Source organism: Dermacentor albipictus, unplaced genomic scaffold (genome assembly GCF_038994185.2).
Source record: "Dermacentor albipictus isolate Rhodes 1998 colony unplaced genomic scaffold, USDA_Dalb.pri_finalv2 scaffold_40, whole genome shotgun sequence".
Lineage (NCBI taxonomy): Eukaryota > Metazoa > Arthropoda > Arachnida > Ixodida > Ixodidae > Dermacentor > Dermacentor albipictus.
Genome location: NW_027225594.1, coordinates 1152785 through 1171823, shown reverse-complemented (window position 1 = coordinate 1171823; position 19039 = coordinate 1152785). Strand labels below are relative to the sequence as shown.

The 19039-nt window shown below is 44.1% G+C and overlaps 2 protein-coding genes and 1 long non-coding RNA gene across 4 annotated transcripts in view; 1 reads left to right on the top strand and 2 right to left on the bottom strand.

The window, feature by feature from the left end:
- Positions 1-287, bottom strand: part of LOC139046645 (pneumococcal serine-rich repeat protein-like) — a 64483-nt gene extending 64196 nt beyond the window's left edge. Inside the window, exon 1 of one of the 2 annotated variants that reach the window (XM_070530014.1) lies at positions 116-287. In XM_070530014.1, the coding sequence (XP_070386115.1) occupies positions 116-140 (25 nt within the window). In that variant the 5' untranslated portion in view covers positions 141-287. The remainder of the gene's footprint in view (positions 1-115) is intronic. The other variant, XM_070530015.1, reaches the window with a different exon arrangement.
- Positions 288-640: 353 nt separating this feature from the next.
- Positions 641-1837, top strand: LOC139052867 (uncharacterized). The gene is made up of 2 exons (XR_011510094.1): positions 641-779; positions 1537-1837. It is a non-coding gene; the product is annotated as an uncharacterized lncRNA (long non-coding RNA).
- A 928-nt stretch (positions 1838-2765) lies between these two features.
- LOC139052865 (transcription initiation factor TFIID subunit 2-like) overlaps positions 2766-19039 on the bottom strand; it is a 73790-nt gene continuing 57516 nt past the window's right edge. Inside the window, exons 31-33 of the mRNA XM_070530018.1 lie at positions 17516-17770; positions 14731-14902; positions 2766-3962 (exon numbers count right to left, since the gene is read on the bottom strand). Of these exons, the coding sequence (XP_070386119.1) occupies positions 3526-3962; positions 14731-14902; positions 17516-17770 (864 nt within the window). The 3' untranslated portion in view covers positions 2766-3525. The remainder of the gene's footprint in view (positions 3963-14730; positions 14903-17515; positions 17771-19039) is intronic.

The window sequence follows — 19039 nt, the reverse complement described above, 5'->3', positions numbered from 1 at the left end:
GCGGATCTCGGCGGTGATCAGCCCTTTCGCAGCGTCGTAGCGGCCGAAAAAGTGGTCTGTGCAAAACCTCAGTCCTAACCGATTCGACATGCAAGCAAAAGAAACGTCAACTCACCTGCTTGAGATATTTTTTCGAGCATAATTTTATCCCCGTGATGTGCGCCATGGAACAATAACAGAATCCGCCATTTGCAATGACCCCAGTGCGCATGCGTTATTTAATCAGCGGGAATCATGGGAACGTTCCGATTCAGGCACCGCTTGGCGTCCGCTGCGCGTGTTGGGTACTCGTGTTTTGGGCGTAGTCGTTCTTGAAAACGTGTGTGGTTTTTGCGATGTCCGTTCAAAATGCGGCGGAACTGTGTCAACTCGCTAGTACGTTAATTTTTTTTATTCCGAACGTTCCGTTCAACCATTTTTGCGGCGTCGACAACGTACTCGTCGCTCTCCACCGGCGCTGCTTTCCAGTGTTCGCTTGTGTTGCAACAGCCTTTCAGCGTGCGCAAACGCGACCAGCTGTGAATGTGTTGCGTGGAGCCTCACAAAACAGGATCCATATTTGTTTCGCGTAAACTAGTTGCAGTTCGAACATCACGTTTTGTTTATGTGTGTGTGCATGGTTCCGTGCGCGCTGTACTTCATGGCATTTGTGCGACCCGCCAAGTTGTTAGGTCTAATATCGTTCGTGGCCTGCACTGGTTGAAGAGCGTGGCGTTGTCCACTTCCGCTAACAATTATTCTGTCAGTGAAGCATTCATTTGCAGATAACTTTCTCACAGGCAAGTGAAACCTGCGTTGCGAATTTTTGCTTTTAGACTGTGCGTTATAGGTGCATCGTTCACGTCATGGGCTGGAGGATTTTTTCTTCATAGGTTCTAATGACTGATTCGATGCCAGTTGCCTAGCAATGCAGGGCTCATTGTCACATTGATCGTGTACCTTATAATGAAGAGGCGTTAGCGCGCGATTATTTTCGCGTTTGATCAGACATTTCTTTTTGGTATGGCAGCGGTTTGCTGTACGTGGCATTGGCTGTGCGCTATTGAACAGTACGCCTAGTTGCGCTTGTGATTCTATTCATATGTCATTCATTACTTGCATATAAGCTGGAAGTTATGAGTGCCGTTTCAAAGTAATGATGCAGCGCAGTAAATGAAAGCTACAAATCGTGTCCCGGTGTTCGTAACCGAGCAGACGACGCGGAGGGACACGTGCGCCAGCGCGTTCCCGATTGGCTGACGCTGGTTGTTTCGCTCCGGGGCGTTGTTTTGAATTTCTAGCCCTACTGCCCTACAGCCAGGGGCCGTATTTTGCAACGACTGCTTCTGGTCGATTCTATTTAATCATTTGTCGCAACCAGTATTCGACCCCAGAGACAACGGTGGCGCCGTGCGTTCCAGCAACAGGGGGCGTGAAAAAAAAAAAAAACAGATATTGTTGGGGTAGCTTTTCTTTGGCTCGAATAAAACTGCTACGAGATGAAGTGTACAACTGTTTGCAATCTTTGCGCTAAACTTCATTATTCTTGGCCTGTAGAACGACGCAAGCACGGTGCACCCCCCCAACCTTGACAAACCTGAACCTTCTGCTAGGCATTCTTCGTCGCGTTCGTGGAGTAGCTGCCGTGGAGTAGTGACCTCCAAATGGACAAGTTATGTAGCATGCTTGCGGAAGCCCTACGACGCTTTTCCTGTGGAGGTGTCGCTCGGTGCTCTTTCTTACTTTTCATGGACGCTGTTTGGTTAGTGTTGTTGAAGCCACTGGGTGGATAAAGTCCAGAAAGTGTACCTCCTGTATCATCCAGAAAGAAAAATAAAATTTCAACAAACGCTACCCATTTTCGCTTCTGCATGTTTCTGACCTGTCTACTGTCTCAACAGCGACTTTCAGTATTAGTAAGGCAAAAACAGGCCAAAATCGTTTAATCGATGCAAAAGTTGCCCGTTACATCAGCCATGTGTAACAGTGAGGGTCGTCACGAGGTAGAGCTGTACACAAGTTTGTTGTAGAGGATTTCTTTGGCAGCACATTATTCACGGCAACAAGTGTTGCATATTTCGCTGCAATCACCAATGAGATTTAATCAACTAGAATTCACAAATTAGCAAAAGTAATGGCTTTAGCACACGCATACTTGTGCAATTAAATCTGGCAAGTGCTCAAGGCATGTCTGCCTAACTAGCTATCCTGAGACTAGCATCAATTTTGGAGATGTTTTTACAAACGTCTCCTGCAAAACATTATCCTAGACGTTTTGTACTGTACTGCATAAAGACATCTTTTGAAGCAAAGTTTTCTTTGCAAATACACCCAACCTTTTCTGACCATCGCTGGGTTCTGCCATCTGGCTGAATGGCTCACACTTAAATAATTTTATTACAAACTAACTAGTGGGATTGAACCCCCAACTGCGCGGATTCAATGTTCTTGTTCCCTAATGTCCTGACCATTACACCACAATTGCATGTACACTTCTATCGTGCTAAAGCCCCGAGACGATCGTCGCACTGCGTAGCAAGGCTGCGCAAGAGACGCAAGAATGAAACGGGCAAATTCATAGCATTTTGATTAACTGCTTCACATCGAGTCCAAGATGCGTGTTGGACCTGCGCAAGTTTCTTTCTTTTTTTTTTTTTTAACGAAAAGTTATATATGGGAATGCATTTTGAAAATTTCCAAGCATTCCTGTTTCAGGAGGGTTGGTTATCTCAAAACTGATGCTTTCCTCAGGATTTCTGGCAAATGTCTTTCTTGAAGATGGTTCATTCAACAGGCTCACACAAATGGTTTATTCTGCACACCTTTGCAACCCTTTCACCTTCTGCTACGGGCGATGTGCTAGAAAACAAACAGTAGCCATCCACGCAAAATGTAAACAGCAGGCCTCCTTGTCTTTGGCCCTCCAGCAGCACTTTGAGGAACTTGCGCTGGGGGCCATTCAACACATCGACCATGAATGACTGAAACTGCTGGCTTGCACTAAACTCCAAACAGCGGAACAAACCTCTCAGCAACTGCCTACACAAATGAATCTGTTGGCAATCTGTTTCACCCAAATGCCTGAATGTTCACATGCTGGCGGCTTCTGCACGTTTCATCGCCCTTGGAAGGTGCTGCAACCCTTTTCTTGTCACGCCGGTACCCACACTCTATGAGTGCTGCTCACAGTAACGGCAAATGATCGCACAAAATGTTGTTGGGAGACAACTGCTTCCAGTCCACCACTCACACACAAATGATGATCTCAGGCCGAAGGCTGCTGGTCGTGCCTGCAGGGTCCTTATCCTGTGCTACACACAAAACTAAACAAGTGTTCCTAACTAGCCACAGTTTCATCCCTCCAGTTTGCCCCCAACATGCTCGATTTTTTTTTTTTTTTTGGGGGGGGGGGGATGCTCAATGTGCTGACTCCATTCTTTTCGGTGCTGTCTTTCCGGACTCAAAGTACTCAGGCGAAAGGCACAACTGTACATTATAAACATCAACAGTGCAGCCACACTCTCCTCAATATGCCATTAGTGGTGCTCAGATTATCTCGTGCTGAGGGCTGCTCGATGCGCCGCCTCCGAACGGTGCTGGTGACTGGTTGGTGCTGCCCCCCGAGCTGTAGAAGCGCTCCTTCTCCAGCAGCCGGTCGTGGCTGCGGTGCTTGTGCTTGTGCTTGTGCTTCTTGTCTTTCTTCTTCTTCTTTTTCTTGTCTTTGTGCACCTTAGAACTCACGCTGACGCTGCCACAGGCGTCGTCTGCTTCGCCGCCCGTGGCAGACGACACCCCGCCGAGTGAAGTAGATGGCGTCACAGACAGTGAAAACACACCCACTGGCACCACAGGGGACGGGTAAGGAGGTGCCGGTGCACTGACATCTGCGTGAACTGCTTGTGGCTGTGAAATTTCTGGAAGCGGCGTGCCCATCTTGAACATGCTGGAATCGAAGCCTGTCGGCTGGTGGTGAGACGAGGCACCTGTGAGTGAGAAAACCGTTTTACCTATTTGCTTTCTTACAGCTGATGCACGTTGACTCAAGCTTCTATGGACAGCACATATTTGTTCACAAGTTACCTCAAGACGAACTATATACTGCTGAAACAGAATTACAGGTTCCACACATACAAATGGACAACTGATACAGAGATATGCCCCTTTCAGGCACCAGTTATTCACCATTCAAAACTGACTTTCTCCAGAATCATGAAAAGTCTACAACAGGTTAGGAATTTCCAATAATTCAGTGAGCTTTGTCAAGTTAGCTGAATGTGTGACTCCATGCAAGAATACTATATACGCTTCAGATATGAGAACACCAACTATTTCATGTTTAGCATAGTACTTTGAAAGCACGTACCCACTTGAAAAATATGCCTTATGTAAACTGTGAAAGTTAATGAAAGAAGTCACCCCCCTATAGTATGATGTACTGATGCCCAGAGCAAACACCCAGTCCACCTTTCAACCTGTTTTACTACAATACTTTACATATACATAGTATATAGTTTTAAAGTTTGAAGCACAGCTAAAAGCAATATTGTTTCAAGATGTATGCAACACATTTTAAATGTGGTTATTTTCATTACTGCTTTTGATGCACCATCTTGGTATGAGGCACACAGTACTTGAAGGATGTTATACATATGACCTGCTCTCATTCTGGACATTGTCAACTTCTGCTCTATTGTCATATTCTGTAATGGCAGCATTCTTGAGCCAATAACAGGTGCCCAGAGAGCTGCTATAGCCTCTCTGATTGGCTCAAAATATCCAGATTAGTACTCCTGATCAGTTTTGCAGTGACCTGGTATGTGGCACCCTCTCATATAGCAGTTGCCTAAAGATATGCAAGCAGCCTGAATATAAAATGTGGCCACATGTAGACTATCCCGAATGCCCCCTTCCTCGTAAGTAGTTATCTGGTGTGTACTTCTGCCTGGAAGGCCAGAAGTTTCATTTGACTGATATCCGGCTTTAAACCGAAATACCCGGGAAAGATGATTGGCCAATCAAAATTTCAAACCAGTACTGCATAAGGGGAGTACAGATAGTAACAAAGAAGCAGAAAAGAACAGGCTATTACAATGCCATAAATATACACACATTAAACAGTTAAACACAATATTTTCTAGAGATGAACAGAACTTATGCAGTTCTAGCAGGCAATGACACCGTGGCTACATAATTTCATTAACCAATAAGTTGAATTATCAGAAATTGAAGCAATTAAACACTAGGCTATAGTCAAGTAGACCAAACGTTGCACTGATTTTTTGCCTGAAGCTTACAGGGTTCTTAATTTAAGTAATTTGCTTTGAATTAAGTTAAATTTCTAACAACTTGCATTTAAATTAGGGTGAGCCAAGTGCATTTAATACTTGCAGTACTTTCAAAACATGACAGCAATCATATATACAAGTAACTAGGAACAGCATGTATAAATTAACTGATAGCAAAATATGCTGCATGATTAAAAAAAAAAAGAAGCGACTGACAAAGGCAAGAATACCATTACGAACTGTGTACTGAATGCAGCACAAGTTCCGGATGAAAGAAAAAAAAAGTGTTGCAACCTATAAAATGCGGAGAAAAGCTATGAACACGCTGATAAAGCATGTGTCACACATACAAAAGCATAAAGTGGAACGTACATCACCATTCCCATCACATGCAAAAAAAGAAAATGCAGGCCATACAGACAGAAAAAAAAAAGCCATCCATCACACAAAGGTAAAAAAAAAAAAACACACACACGTTAGAAGAATGTGATGCCAGACACTAAATGTCACTGCTCAGCACATAAATCTCCATTCTTTACAAGTGGAGGCATAAGAGGCTTACAATTACTACAATGCTTGCAGTATGCACCACACCTTTTCTAACGATTTGACAATGATTAATGTACTAACAAACGTGCAAGGCAAATGACAGTTACCGCAAGGTCAATCCCCCCACTGCCCTTCTACCTTCTTTCCTCACTCTTTGCATGCACTGTGCTTCGACCTTCATGACGTTCGGCAGAGGCAGTCACAAGCACTTGACATTTGTGAATGGGCACTTGTGTCGAGCGCTTCGGATTGTGAACTGTCACGGTAAATGTCAGCAGCTACCTAATAATGAGGCATCTGCAAATATATATATATATATATTTTAAACTCTGTACGCTCTTCCACTCATAACACCAATGAGTCAACTTGCATAGTTTGGCTCATGGTTGACTTGTCTTCTTTGGTGCGAATGGCTAGTTATACAATTATGGTCCAACGGCAACCTCCCTGCCCCTCCCTACCTCCTCAGGTTAGTCAAGGCCATATCTTTTTCTTTAAAAAATGTACTTTGTGTGTACACACCTCAATGCATATCATTAGTTTGTATGCGTTTAGTAACACTATAATCAGCAGCCCTTCCATTTTCTTCAGCATTATGTGCTTCGCTTGTTTCTCGTTTTGTCATGATGGACAGTGGCAAAGCCGGGGGGGGGGGGGGGAGGCACAGCAGGCTTGTGCCCTGCCTACCCCCCTTCCCTCCCGAAATTTATCTATTAGTGCGCGAACAGCCCAGCCACCATCCTACATTGCTCCGGCTTCCTGTCCGTGGTCAAATGGGTGCCCTCTCGGGAAAAAGATGGTGGCTATGCCACTGACGATGGACTGTTATAAACAAACATTCAGCACAAATTAATGCGTTTAGAAACATTCACCCGACAGTTGCAAGAAAAAGAAGGCAATGGTAACGTGGTGCAGCACGTTTGTAAATTAGGAAAATGGTCTAGCAAAACACGCATTAAAAGAGTATTAACGTGACACTTTCATTCTATGCTCGCTACTTTCATGTCAATTAAATTAAATTATGGGATTTTACGTGCCAAAACCACTTTCTGATTATGAGGCACGCCGTAGTGAAGGACTCCGGAAATTTTGCCCACCTGGGGTTCTTTAACGTGCACCTAAATCTAAGCACACGGGTGTTTTTGCATTTCGCCCCCATCGAAATGCAGCCGCTGTGGCCGGGATTCGATCCCGCGACCTCGTGCTCAATTTCAGGTCAAGAATGCTATATCATGCTGATAATCCGCATGCTGTTCGTGACCTGGAAACACTGGATGTGGAATGTTAAAAGTATGGAAAGGCATGCAAGATAGATTACCATTATTTCATGTGGACAAGATTAGCCCCCTCAAGGAATGCAAACTTTTTTTTAGAGTGCAGCAAGCGTCAGGGAGCCCTAAATAATTTACCATGATACAGTAGACTTCCGTTAATTCGACACTGCTTAATTCATGGATCCTGACTGAACGTGTTGGCCGGTGCCCATACATTTCTGCAGGACCAAACACTTGTATTTTGATCTTCAAATTAGCCTTCGCCGGATAATTCGAACTTTGCTGGTCATCTCGCACGGGCCCGACGCCAATGCTAGCCGCAGCTGCGACTCCGATGGTGGCAGCATCCATCTTGGCGATGCTTTGTACAAAGGATGCGTCGGACACATAACATGTCCAGCCGAAAATGCCTATTTTCAGCCTGCCCCAGGAAGATATTAAAAAAAAACATAATATAGCTCACAAAAAATTATTACAGTATTTACTTTTTTCTAACACACACCTTTTTTTCCAAGAAAGTCGGTCTGAAAAAAAAAAAAAAATTGCTTGGACAACGGAGTCCAATACAAAACCAAAACCACTTTTGCGGCGTTCGAAACAGCCTGTCGTCAGAGCCAACACGGTCGCCATCACGATCACCAGATGGCGACCATGAATGGTGACAGAACTGGAAGACTACAAATGAAGCTGTGCAGGGTGATACGGGCTGGACTAGTTTCGAAGTGAGGGAAGCTCGCAGTAAAACTGAGCATGAAGAACAACTGAGAAATATGGAAGGAGAGTGTTGAGGTATCTGTACAGGAAAAACTTCCATTCACAGTGGAGGAAAAGAACTAGGAAGCTAACCAGAAAGTATGCGGCCTGTAGGGTGGGCAACACAGCAACAAAGAAGGTCAAGTGGAAAGTCAGAGAGGCTGAAATAATCTCATGTGTGGCGGCAATGGAAAAGAAACCTGCCATGAGTAACTACTTAAGAGGAAAAAACGGAATCAGGAAGGAAATCATTTATGATAACTCAAAGGGAAGATCATTACTTTTCGAAGCGAGAACAGGATGCTTTAGAACACGCACCTCCAAAGCGAGATATAAGAAGGAAGAAGAAGTATGTGCTTGCTGCGGTAAAGCTAGGGAAACTATGGAGCATGTTTTATTAGAATGTGAGGACGTCTATCCAGCGGTCGATTTAGGCACCAGTGGCCTCCTTGAAGCCCTTGGCTTCGGCGAGAGCAGTGGAAAAGTAAACATGTCCGCAATAGGGATTAGTAAGATGCGATTGCAGGATTGGTGGAAGAAAAGTATGGAAACGGCAAAAAACGGAGACGTACAAAAGCACAGTTCGCAATAGGGGATCAGAAAATTTGGTTGTGGGAGTTCATAGTGTCTTCTTTTCTTTTCTTCTTTTCTGTTATTCAACTTAGGTAGGACATTACGCAGTATTATAACAATAGCTTGGTGGCGCAACCCACTGCTCTGTTGCAAAGGGGACGATCATAACATCCATCCATCCCATCCAGAAGAGTTCTCGCCTAGCATGCAGACTACGATGCACCACTTTCAGTGTGATTATGAAAGTGCATGCATGGGATAAGTTATTTTATGTGTCAAAGTACAGGCGACATATCACATGACATGTTTTTTGCATTTTAGAGAATTGCAGGGTGTCGCAATTTGAACTAGTGAAGTACTCAGTCTAGGCGTGGGCCACCATCACGTTTGCGATTGTTGCAAAGTCGCTTGATAAATGCAGAATATCAAACATGTGACGAACTGTAGGAAAGTGATGTGTTCTGGTTCTTTAAAATAGACGGTGATGAAGTGCTGTCTGAGTGTGACGGTGGCAATAAATTTCCATTTTGTAAAGGTAAAATTAGCTGGTCCCCCCCCTCCCCCCTAAACAAGATGCACGTTAGATTTGCGTGAATACGGTGAAAGCTTTCCTACAGCCAGTTGTTTCGTTTCCCCGGTTAATGTGTTGCGATGTCAAGTTTTGGAAGGCAGTTACGTGAGAACATTGTGACGTTTTGATGAACGCTACAGCTAGCGTGTTTTGCGTGTGCTGCTACATATAGCCGCACAGCGTGGGGAAACGTGGACAGGGAGGTCCCCCTACAGCCTTGCACTTTGGGACCTCCTTCTGCATATCTTGTTACTGTGATTTTATTTTCTTGAGTAAGTAAGTAAAATTATTCTTCTTCTTCAAAAAATGAAAGTACAAGCACTTACGCTGGCGCTCATTCTGTCTTTTCTTTGCCTCGTGTCCATGGTTGTTTACACTATGCAGCTATGAGATGAAGTGCTTATAATATAAACTCACCCAAGCTTCTGCACACCTAAGTTTAACTACTGGTACATCATCCCAGTCATCACTTCAGTCATACACGGAATGAAACGATCTTCCTGGCAAAATCGTATTCATTTACGATACGATAACCAAAGATTTCGAGCAGCTTTAGCTAACACTGTGTATTCAAAGCATTTTTTGTTTACTGTATGGTTGTAACCTAAGTGCATTTGCATTTACCACTTTACTGTCTTAGTTTGCTACCAATTTATTATGACGTTGTAAATCCTAGCTAAAGCTGTACAATCAGAAGCCTCTGTACTTTAATGTTCTAACTGCATATACTTGTTTCTTTTTCTCATTTGCTGTAACCCACTCCTCTTTAATGCCTTTTGCCCTGAGGGTAACAATAGATAAATAAATAAATAAATACCTCGTTCACACTACTTGCAGGATTGATTAGGAAAATCACTGTGAACAAATGACAATAAAGCCATGTTAAAGATCAAATAAAATTATGATGGTTGATGCCTCAAAGCACATAGAGTCTGAAAAAATAAAGAGGGGAGGCAGGAGGGGCTCCAGATTAACCTTTACCACGTGGGATTCTGTTATCTGCACTTAGATTGGAGTACACAAGCGTTTTTGCATTTCACCCCCGTCAGAATGCAGTCAGCACGACAGGAATTGGTCTCGTGGCCTCATGTTCCATAAAGACAGAGTAAATGTGGCGGTTAATATAGCATCACCCGCCAACCAACCATTCGTGTCAACATGCAGGATCGTTTACATATCGCAACCAAAAATATTGAATTTTGTAGTGATAGTGCACCATATATATATATCTTGTGTGCCCGTGCGATCATCTACGCTTATGCTAGCTTTTTTTTTTACTTGCTTATGCTATTGTTTGGTTACTCTTCAGATCTCTTATTTTATCGATCTTATCGCCCTGTTTCCAACGTTTCTAAAAAATATCGACAGCATGTCTTGTTTTCCAGATCAGCTTGGACACCTGCTTGTTTTCAAGACAAACTTGCGGTATGCGCTTTAAAAAAAGAAAGGGGGGGGGGGGGGTATGTTTGCTAAGGTAAAGCATTGAAAACGATAGCAAGGTTTAGCATTGCACGTGGCCTCCTCTGGTGGCGTTCTGGCAATACACGCAGTTGACCTGTTGGCACAACGGGGGCACGCGAGAAAATCACTGCTGTGCAGTAATGAACAGCAACCTGGCAGATTAGATACCAGGCCCGTATAAACAGGCTTCTTAAAACGCTGGTGGAACAGGGAATGCTGACAAGTGGTGTTACAAACGTCGGAGGACTTTAAGATGACACACGAGATGAGACCAAAGAAAAAATACACTAGCATTTGTGGATTAGTTGGATAGACCCCAACTTCCCGCAGCCGTGCTCCCAATGCGGTCACGCGTGCTGCTCCTTCAACCACATGCTATGGCTGTACCCGTACAACGCGGGCTCCGACCTTCAATACAGTGGGACCCCTTGCTGAAGAGCTAGGATTTCACGAACCAACTACAGGCCATCCAGAGGGCCCGCGATGTCGCGGAGAGTCACCACCTCCCTGTCCCGTCGTGGGCGGAGCCACCAACTTGATTGGGGAGCCTTCGGTTTCCCCCAATCAAGTTTCCTCAAGACACTCTAATAAAGTTCTTGTCACTGTCATTAGCATTTGTAGCTTGGAAGTTTAGTGTCCCTTTTCTGCTAGGACCACACAGGTGCACAGCAGGCAGTCTGCTTGTGGGTCATTCCACACGAAACGTCCCAGACCCCAAATGTGACCATTGCTGACTCTCTTGGAACAGTTGGTGGTTTGTCGGAGTGAGGCTTCGCCGAAGTATTTTTTTCCTCTAAAAAGATTTCTTGATGACATCAGTGCTCGTTGAAATCTCCGCAAAAAAGCAAAGTTAAATTTTTGTTTTAGTAAAGCGTGAAACTAGGTACAATGAGAAATCTTGCTTTAGAGAGCATTTACTGGCGTGGTTCTTCTATGTGACGTCATGGGCAAACACATTTATGAATTGTCTGCGTTTGACTCAGGAAAAAAAAAAAGTTCTTAAAAATGCTTTGCACTACATGAGCACAATGCACTTTACTGAGTCTACTACATGCATCTTGGACCTCCTGTACCTTTTTTATTTTATTACTTTCAGTGTCACCATGCACCAGATGTGATGTTACTGTACCACGGCGTACATGTGTCTAGAAGTGTGCGAATAGCAATTTTTGAGAAGGAATTGAATACTGAATACTTTTCGGATAGTTTTCAAATACTGAACAGCCATTATCACAATTAATACAACATGATTCTTCACATCCCAGTATTCTAAGCAAGTTTAGCAAGTTTCGGTCATATGATACTATTCTATGAAGCATTGTTTATTAGAAGCACAAATGGAGCATTAGGAACAAAGTAGTTTATTCACATGCACAGGGCTCTTCAGAGAGTACGAATGATTGCTGACAGCCAGTAAAGTATGATTACCGAAGTGACCTAGCCTGCTCCATTACGCCAGTTCTCGTGTTTTATGTCTATACCATGCCTGTGAGGGTGAAAATGTACTGTACTTTTGCTACGATGTTAAGTTTATTTGGGAGCAGCTGATGTTTTGAAGTACTCTAAAGGTATCAGAAAAATGCTCGCATTTACACATAGTGTAAGCATTTATGCGGACTTCATCTTCATCTGTACAAAGTCATCATCAATCATCGGCTCGTGTTCGTTTTGCATCACCGTCATTTTTCCTTCTTGGAATAAAGCGTCGTCTCGACCGTGGTATTTCAAGTGGTGGAGGTGCTTTAAGATCCCTTCGACCTCAATCCACTTCAATATCTCTCCTGGAGCTACGACGTTCGGGACGCCGCTTACGCCAAGAGGTCGCCATGTCGCAAGACCAGACCGCAGCGTCCACCATCTCGGTTCAAGTGCCAGCCACCCCCAATCCCAGCCCTGCCAACAACCGGTATCGCGATTCTGAAATCTTCTTTGGCTTGCCTGGTGAGGACGTTGAAGACTGGCTCGACAACTACGATCGTGTCAGTGAATACAACAACTGGAACGAGACATTGAGGTTAAACAACGTGCCATTTTACGTCTCTCAAGTAGCCAAGACATGGTTCCTGAATCATGAGAGAGACTTCCGTGATTGGTCGTCTTTCAGGGAACAGCTACGGTGGATTTTCGGCACACCCACGGTTAGTTCGGAAGTTGCGAAAAAGAGGCTGTCTGAGCGCGTCCAGCATTATGGCGAGTCATATACCTCGTACATTGAGGACATCCTCGCGCTTTGCCGCCGTGTCGACAGTGCCATGCCAGAACCTGATCGCGTGCGACACCTTTTTAAGGGTATCGGATCTACTGCCTTCAACGCACTCGCCGCTCAAAACCCTTCGACGGTGTCAGACGGCGTCTCCGTCTGTCAGCGCCTCGACGCCCTGCAATCAGTCTGCTTGCAACCGGACTTTTCTGACAACCCCCTGGCAAACAGTATTGAGCTCCGGTCTATCATTCGAGCCATAATTCGTCAGGAATTGCAAGCGCATGGCTCACCCCCTTGCAGCAGCGCTCACGTCCAACCTGCTTCTACTGACCTGCGCGGTGACTATTTGATTCGAAGACCGAATCGAATAGGACATTGATTCATTATTCTAAAGTTCTGATTATTCGCACATCCCTACATGCATCAAGTAATGCAAACAAGCTTTTTGCGGTCGAATAGGCTCCGCATAATTTTCATTTCACTTTTTTTAGAAATTGGAAATGTTTGATATTCTATTTGATATTAGACGATCGTTTTCTTCTTTCAAATAATTGTACAGTAGACTTCCATTATATGACCCTAATGGGACCAACCAAATTGATTAAATTAAACAAGGTAAATAAAAATGCCAAACACACCGATTCACTTGGCAGTATTTTTCAGAGTCTAACATGCCCCCAAATCAAATGCACGCCCACTTTTTGTGCCCAAATTAGAAAACTTTTCCAACATAGCAGTCAAATCAAAGCTCTTAAACAAAACAGAAATCTGTTGCACACCTAATTTTGTTAGCAAGGAAAATATTTGTTGCACAATCGTGCCCAGTTTACCAAGGTCAACTTCGCCGCAGGTTTCCTAAGGTCAGCTTCACTGCAGTGCATTTGTGTTATGCAGTAAAGCTTACAAATGTTTTAAAGGCGGTTTTGGTTTCGTATCTGATTGCACGGTGCAGGCAAATGTGAGTCCAATTTTCACGGGGAAAAAAATAAAGCCTGCATTAAAATTGGGTAACTGCCGTAACCGGACATTGTGAGCTACAGTTACTGCTGGCAAATCTTCCTAGGGTGGCCAAAAATAGCTGTTTTCGACGAGAGATGATGTGAGTTAAAGGCATCCACTGTCCCCATAAGCTCTGCCGAGACGGACAATGCCACTAAAGGGGTTGTTACTGGGGTCACCATAGGGATTAGGCACCTGCCTGCTGAATGGCCAAGTTTGAATTATCCGATGAAGGCCAATTTTGGGATCAAAATAGCGATAGTTTGGGCCTATAGAAAGGCATGGCTGTCGGCTCCAACTTCCCAAATTACGTAACCGAAAAAAGCGAATAAACCAAAGCCGAAATCCCAGAAGTCTACTGTATTTGATTCAATTTTAAGACGTCATTTGAAAAGCTTTAAATATTTCTGCTGTTTTTCTCGTACTCAGTATGGGTGACAATAAAAATGAGGGAAAGAGGGAGGAAACGTCAAAGCACCGCAATCACGTGGGGCACACTCTTGCAATGGCAGTGCCTAAGATTACTGTCTTTCTGTGGGTAGCTGTTGTACCTGTACAGCGTTAAACATCGTTGATATTCATGTAAAGAACATCGATTTTTGTCTCCCATGGACCAGAAAACCCATTTCTTCTACCCCCCTGGCAAAGCTTGAGCATGCGCCATGCAGACAAGTCGATAGCTCTCTGCAGCATTTCGGCACAGACGAGGATAAAGTTTACCGGTTCAAGGACTGTTGTAATCCAAACCGGAACTAAATCACAATGAAATTGTAGCACGCCGAACCCAAACCGAATCGCTAATTTTTTTTTAGTTTGACACCGTGCCTCTCAATGTGTGGACCTGCACATTATGGTGTCGGTACCCTGACAGCATAATGGTGACGGCTTGAGTGTCCATAAAATTGCTTATTGGGGAGCGAGACCAAGATATGGGTCAATGCTTTCGTTGTGATTACTAACAGCTTGCTCACTTTGGGATAACTAAGGCTTCTGACAACAACAACAATAATAAAAACCTCCCATCATCGGTGATTTTAAACGGATGTTATGTATAAAAAGAATACAGAATGCCCACTCGCTCACCTGCAAGCCCCGGTAGCGACTTTGACTGGGAGTCATCAGAGTAGTTGATGTCAGCCGGCTGAATCGGAACCACAGGTGTGGCCACTGGACCAGACTCCGCACTGCTGTGCGACGCCTCCCTCTGCTGCGGTTGCGCCGACGTTTGTGGCGGCACCGGCACTACTTCTGGCTCCTGGGAAATGACGGACAACGTGTCGGAATGTGAACCAAGACGAACTGTGCCATGAGCACGCGCATCCTAGTACTAGCTACATCCACGAAGCCTCCCGAGTGCCAAAACCAAAAATGATTCACAGAAAAAGCACTCAAGTACGCAACTTATTTTAGGTGCTACGGCACTTACGAGTATCTCTCTAGGGTTTAAAACATCTGAACGGTCACTTAACGCAAAGGAATGACAAGTTGAAAATGCCACAAGTGCTCCCTTTAAACCTCACGAATAGCAGATCAATCACAGGTTGCCTGAAAATTTCTAGCATAACCACAAAAAACTTTAGCACAGAGGTACACTGTTGGTATCTTTTGTAGACTTGGTATCCACATTGGTGAGCTATTCGGTGCTCTTCATACAACTTAGACACTAAGGAGAAACAATAAATCAGCTCAGCCTGATACTCTTTCCAAGACCATATTTTCGTTAATTTTACAGCACGAGGCCGATAACTAGATGAGAAAATGAAGGTCAGACTTTCATTTTTCTAAACTTCGCACCAAAACTCCTTCGCCGACATGTCAGTGTGTCGTTACCAATTTCGAAGTATATTGCTGTATTTCAGCTGTTGTGGAGCAGTAAATGTCTTTGCACAAAAAAATTACCCGTGCCCAATCAGACGTCATCAAAATCTATGATGCCATGCAGAGGTGGCATCGCCATCTGCCTTTTATCATCGCGCCTAGTTTGGCTTACTATTTCTCATGTCACAGGAAGAGTGAGAGAGTGGGTTCTTTGGTTTTTTGAAGGTAATGTATTAATACAGCTAAGCGTATCATTTTCTTTGAATTCAGTTTAAATGCTAGGTTACATTTATTAATTGTCAGTCAGTTTCGTAAAAAACTACTCTGGGGTTTTACACGCCAAAACCAAAATCTGATTACGGGGCCTGCTGTAATGGGGTAGCACTCCAGATTAATTTTGGCCCCCTGGGGTTCTTTAACGTGCACCTAAACGAAAGCACACAAGCTTTTCTGCATTCAGATTCCACCACCATTGTAATGTGGCTGCCAAGGTCTAGGTCAAACTTGCAACCCCGAAATTAGCAGCGCAATTCCATAGTCACTAAGCTACCATGGCAAGCTGTCACTTTTGTATATCTTTCGCATACTTTTCATTGACTCAAGTAATCCATTACAGTTAAATCTCCATATAACGAAGTAGGTAAAATCAGCAATTTGCTTCTTTATATCGAAACTTCGTTGTACTAAAATTTGACCTTTTATGCAAATAAGTGCAGTCGTCGATTGATTTTTCTTACACGGAAAGGGGGCGCAGAATTTTCCTCATTATCGTGCAATCGAAAAAAAAAAAAGAAACTTTGAAGGACAAAGCATTCTGACGAATTTGGGAGTCGGCAACGAATGGCACTGTTTCGTGCCGTGTCGACGACATTTTCACATCGCGGTACGAATTAAACGAAGCCAGCTACCCTTTCGCATGCACTCCGCTCCCGCGGCTGATAGTGTCGCCCACACTGGGACAATGCTATCATCACAGTGTGAGGGGTGCGATAGGATCTTATCGCACTTGGACTTTATACGGAACATGATGCGGCTCCACTTCGACAGTCGATCTCCGCGTGCCACACGCAATTTAGGGGGTGCGTTTGCAAAGCAGCCGCTTGCAGTTCAATCATTTGACCGTCTGCGTCCGCGAAAGTTTCCATTTATTGTCTCGGCATTCTCCTCTGCGGCGAAAGCGAAATTTCTTTACACTGAAATCGCATACGAACATACTCCATTACATTGAGGTTCTAAATACGTGGTGTTTTATGTAGAATGGGTTACAAAAAGTTAAATACTTGGTTATATCGAGGTTTAACTGTATAATAAAACCACAGTACAGAATAAAACATGAACACTGATGAACTAACGAAAGGCCTGAATACTACAAGACCTGCAGTAACAAGAAACAGTACAGATTCCGTGTTCCTTTTTTTGTGTGTTTAATTCTGCGCAGCATTTCTGAGAAAGCTGAAAACATGTGACATTAATTTTTACATCTGGATGCACAACAAGTAGCGATATAGCAGATGGCGGAGTGAGTCAGAGAGAGTTCCAAAATGTCATTATGTTCTGCTCCCATGTGACCAGCTTCATAACATCATGACAAGCACTTCCTGGGAAACGAAACCAAAACTAGTTCGTAGAAGAGTAATTACTGCAAATCATTTATCAAATCATTGCAAATCAGATTAAATTCGTCACATCAATACTCCTTTTACATGTGTAATTCAAGAAAAACATTCACAAAAAGAAAACCATGTAGATGAACTAATTAGGTATGTGAAGGCACCATACGAAAATACGCTTAATAAATGGAAACAAGATAAGAAAAACAATACAGAGGAACCACAATGGAACAACATGTCAACAACAGCTTCGCAGGACGCTTAAGCTACTGTGCCTTTCTTCAGAGCAGTTTTCAATATTGTGGATAGAAACTTGTAACATGAACAAAGTGGGGAAAGAAGGGAAGGGGTAGAAAGAAAGGGGAAATGCAACTTGGAAGTCTTGCTTTGACTTCAAGAACTGAACAGGCACTCAATAAATCAATCAACCAATCCAGTACCTCAGCTTCAACCTCCATGTGCTCCACGTCCGTGTGCGCCACAACCTCCGGCTCGTTATGCAGTGGCTCAACTGCTTCGAGGGGCTCCGCTTCTGGCTCGGCTGGCGGCTCATGCTCTGGCTCGTGCTGCGGCTCGTGCTGTGGCTCATGCTCCGGCGGCTGTTCGTCGACCCCTATATATACCTCTTCTTGTTCCACCTGGATGATTTCGGTGTCTACAGGCTCCAGCGACTGTGTGGTCACAACAGCCTCTTCCTGAGGGAGTGGGGGGTTGGGGGGGAGGGGGAATGAAGTGCACCTGTAGTGAATCGTTGTTGGCAAAAAATGCGCTTGACAGACAGAAAAGGAATGTTTGGCAGACAAAGTCATGAAGCTTCAAGTTTTGGGTCAGCATGACCATGCTGCGAGACATCCAGTGGAATGTGAGCGTTTGCATGGCACATGGGCATTCACGAATGCGTCCAGGTGCAAAATGGTTGAAGTGCAGATGCTCGACGGCAGTCAGTGCATGCGAAAAACACCAAGCTACAATGAAAAACCCAAACGATAGAAGCAGGAAAGCAAGGAGAGAGAGGGTGCCAGATCAACAGGCGGCCAAGGTCACACCGCCATGGTGCTTTATGGCATCGAAGAGGAAATCACCATTTTCATGCAGACAGAGGTTCTTGCAAGCAGCCAAGCCCAGCTTCCAACACCTCCACATGCGAAACGATATTGAACTTGAAACTTCAAGCAAGAGCTTCTGAGACAGATTGCACCCAAGCACCTTTCATCCCACTGGTTATGACAGAGCTTCGAAAGAGAGGGGTCAGCAATTAACGATTTTCGGGGCAGCACAACATGATCTGTTAGAAGCATGAAGGTGCGCCATGCATGATTATTGCTTAACAGCACTACAAAGTCTACAGTGCTTTTAACAGCACTGTAGACTTTTAATCTAAAGTAGTGCAAGAAAGATGGCATGCAAGCAGTGTATGCACCTCCATCAGCTGTGTCGTAATTGGGCAGACTGAATGCTGTTAATGACAAACAAGTCGGAGGAGCATATTAGCAACTAATCAAATCCAGTAGTAATGCACAGTGAGCCACAAAAGTTTCTGGGATGCAGGTTTCATGGCAAATTTGAATTTGTGCTCTGTCAATGAAGACGTGGCACTTCTAATGGATCGGTGCGTAGGTCATAAAAACTATTACAGCCTGAAAACATGAATTGGGGGCTCAGTAGACAGGCTTTGCGGGAATCAACTTCTCCACAAATCCTGTGCACAGTAAGCTTATGTGGCTGACTGTACATGAACAAGAATTTGCTACAGTGATAAAAAGCCATGCAAGAGATAAGAATTGTACTCTGAATGACAACGAGAACCACTGTTCTAGGCTGGAATCGTTCCCTTTCTTTGTGGCATGCACTTTCAGAGAGCTGTAGAGAACACTTGCATGTAACGTGAATGCAGAAGTTCAAGTAAACCATAATTGCTAAATGGCTGAATAAAATATGCCTTCTAGTGGCTTTTGCTTTAGAAT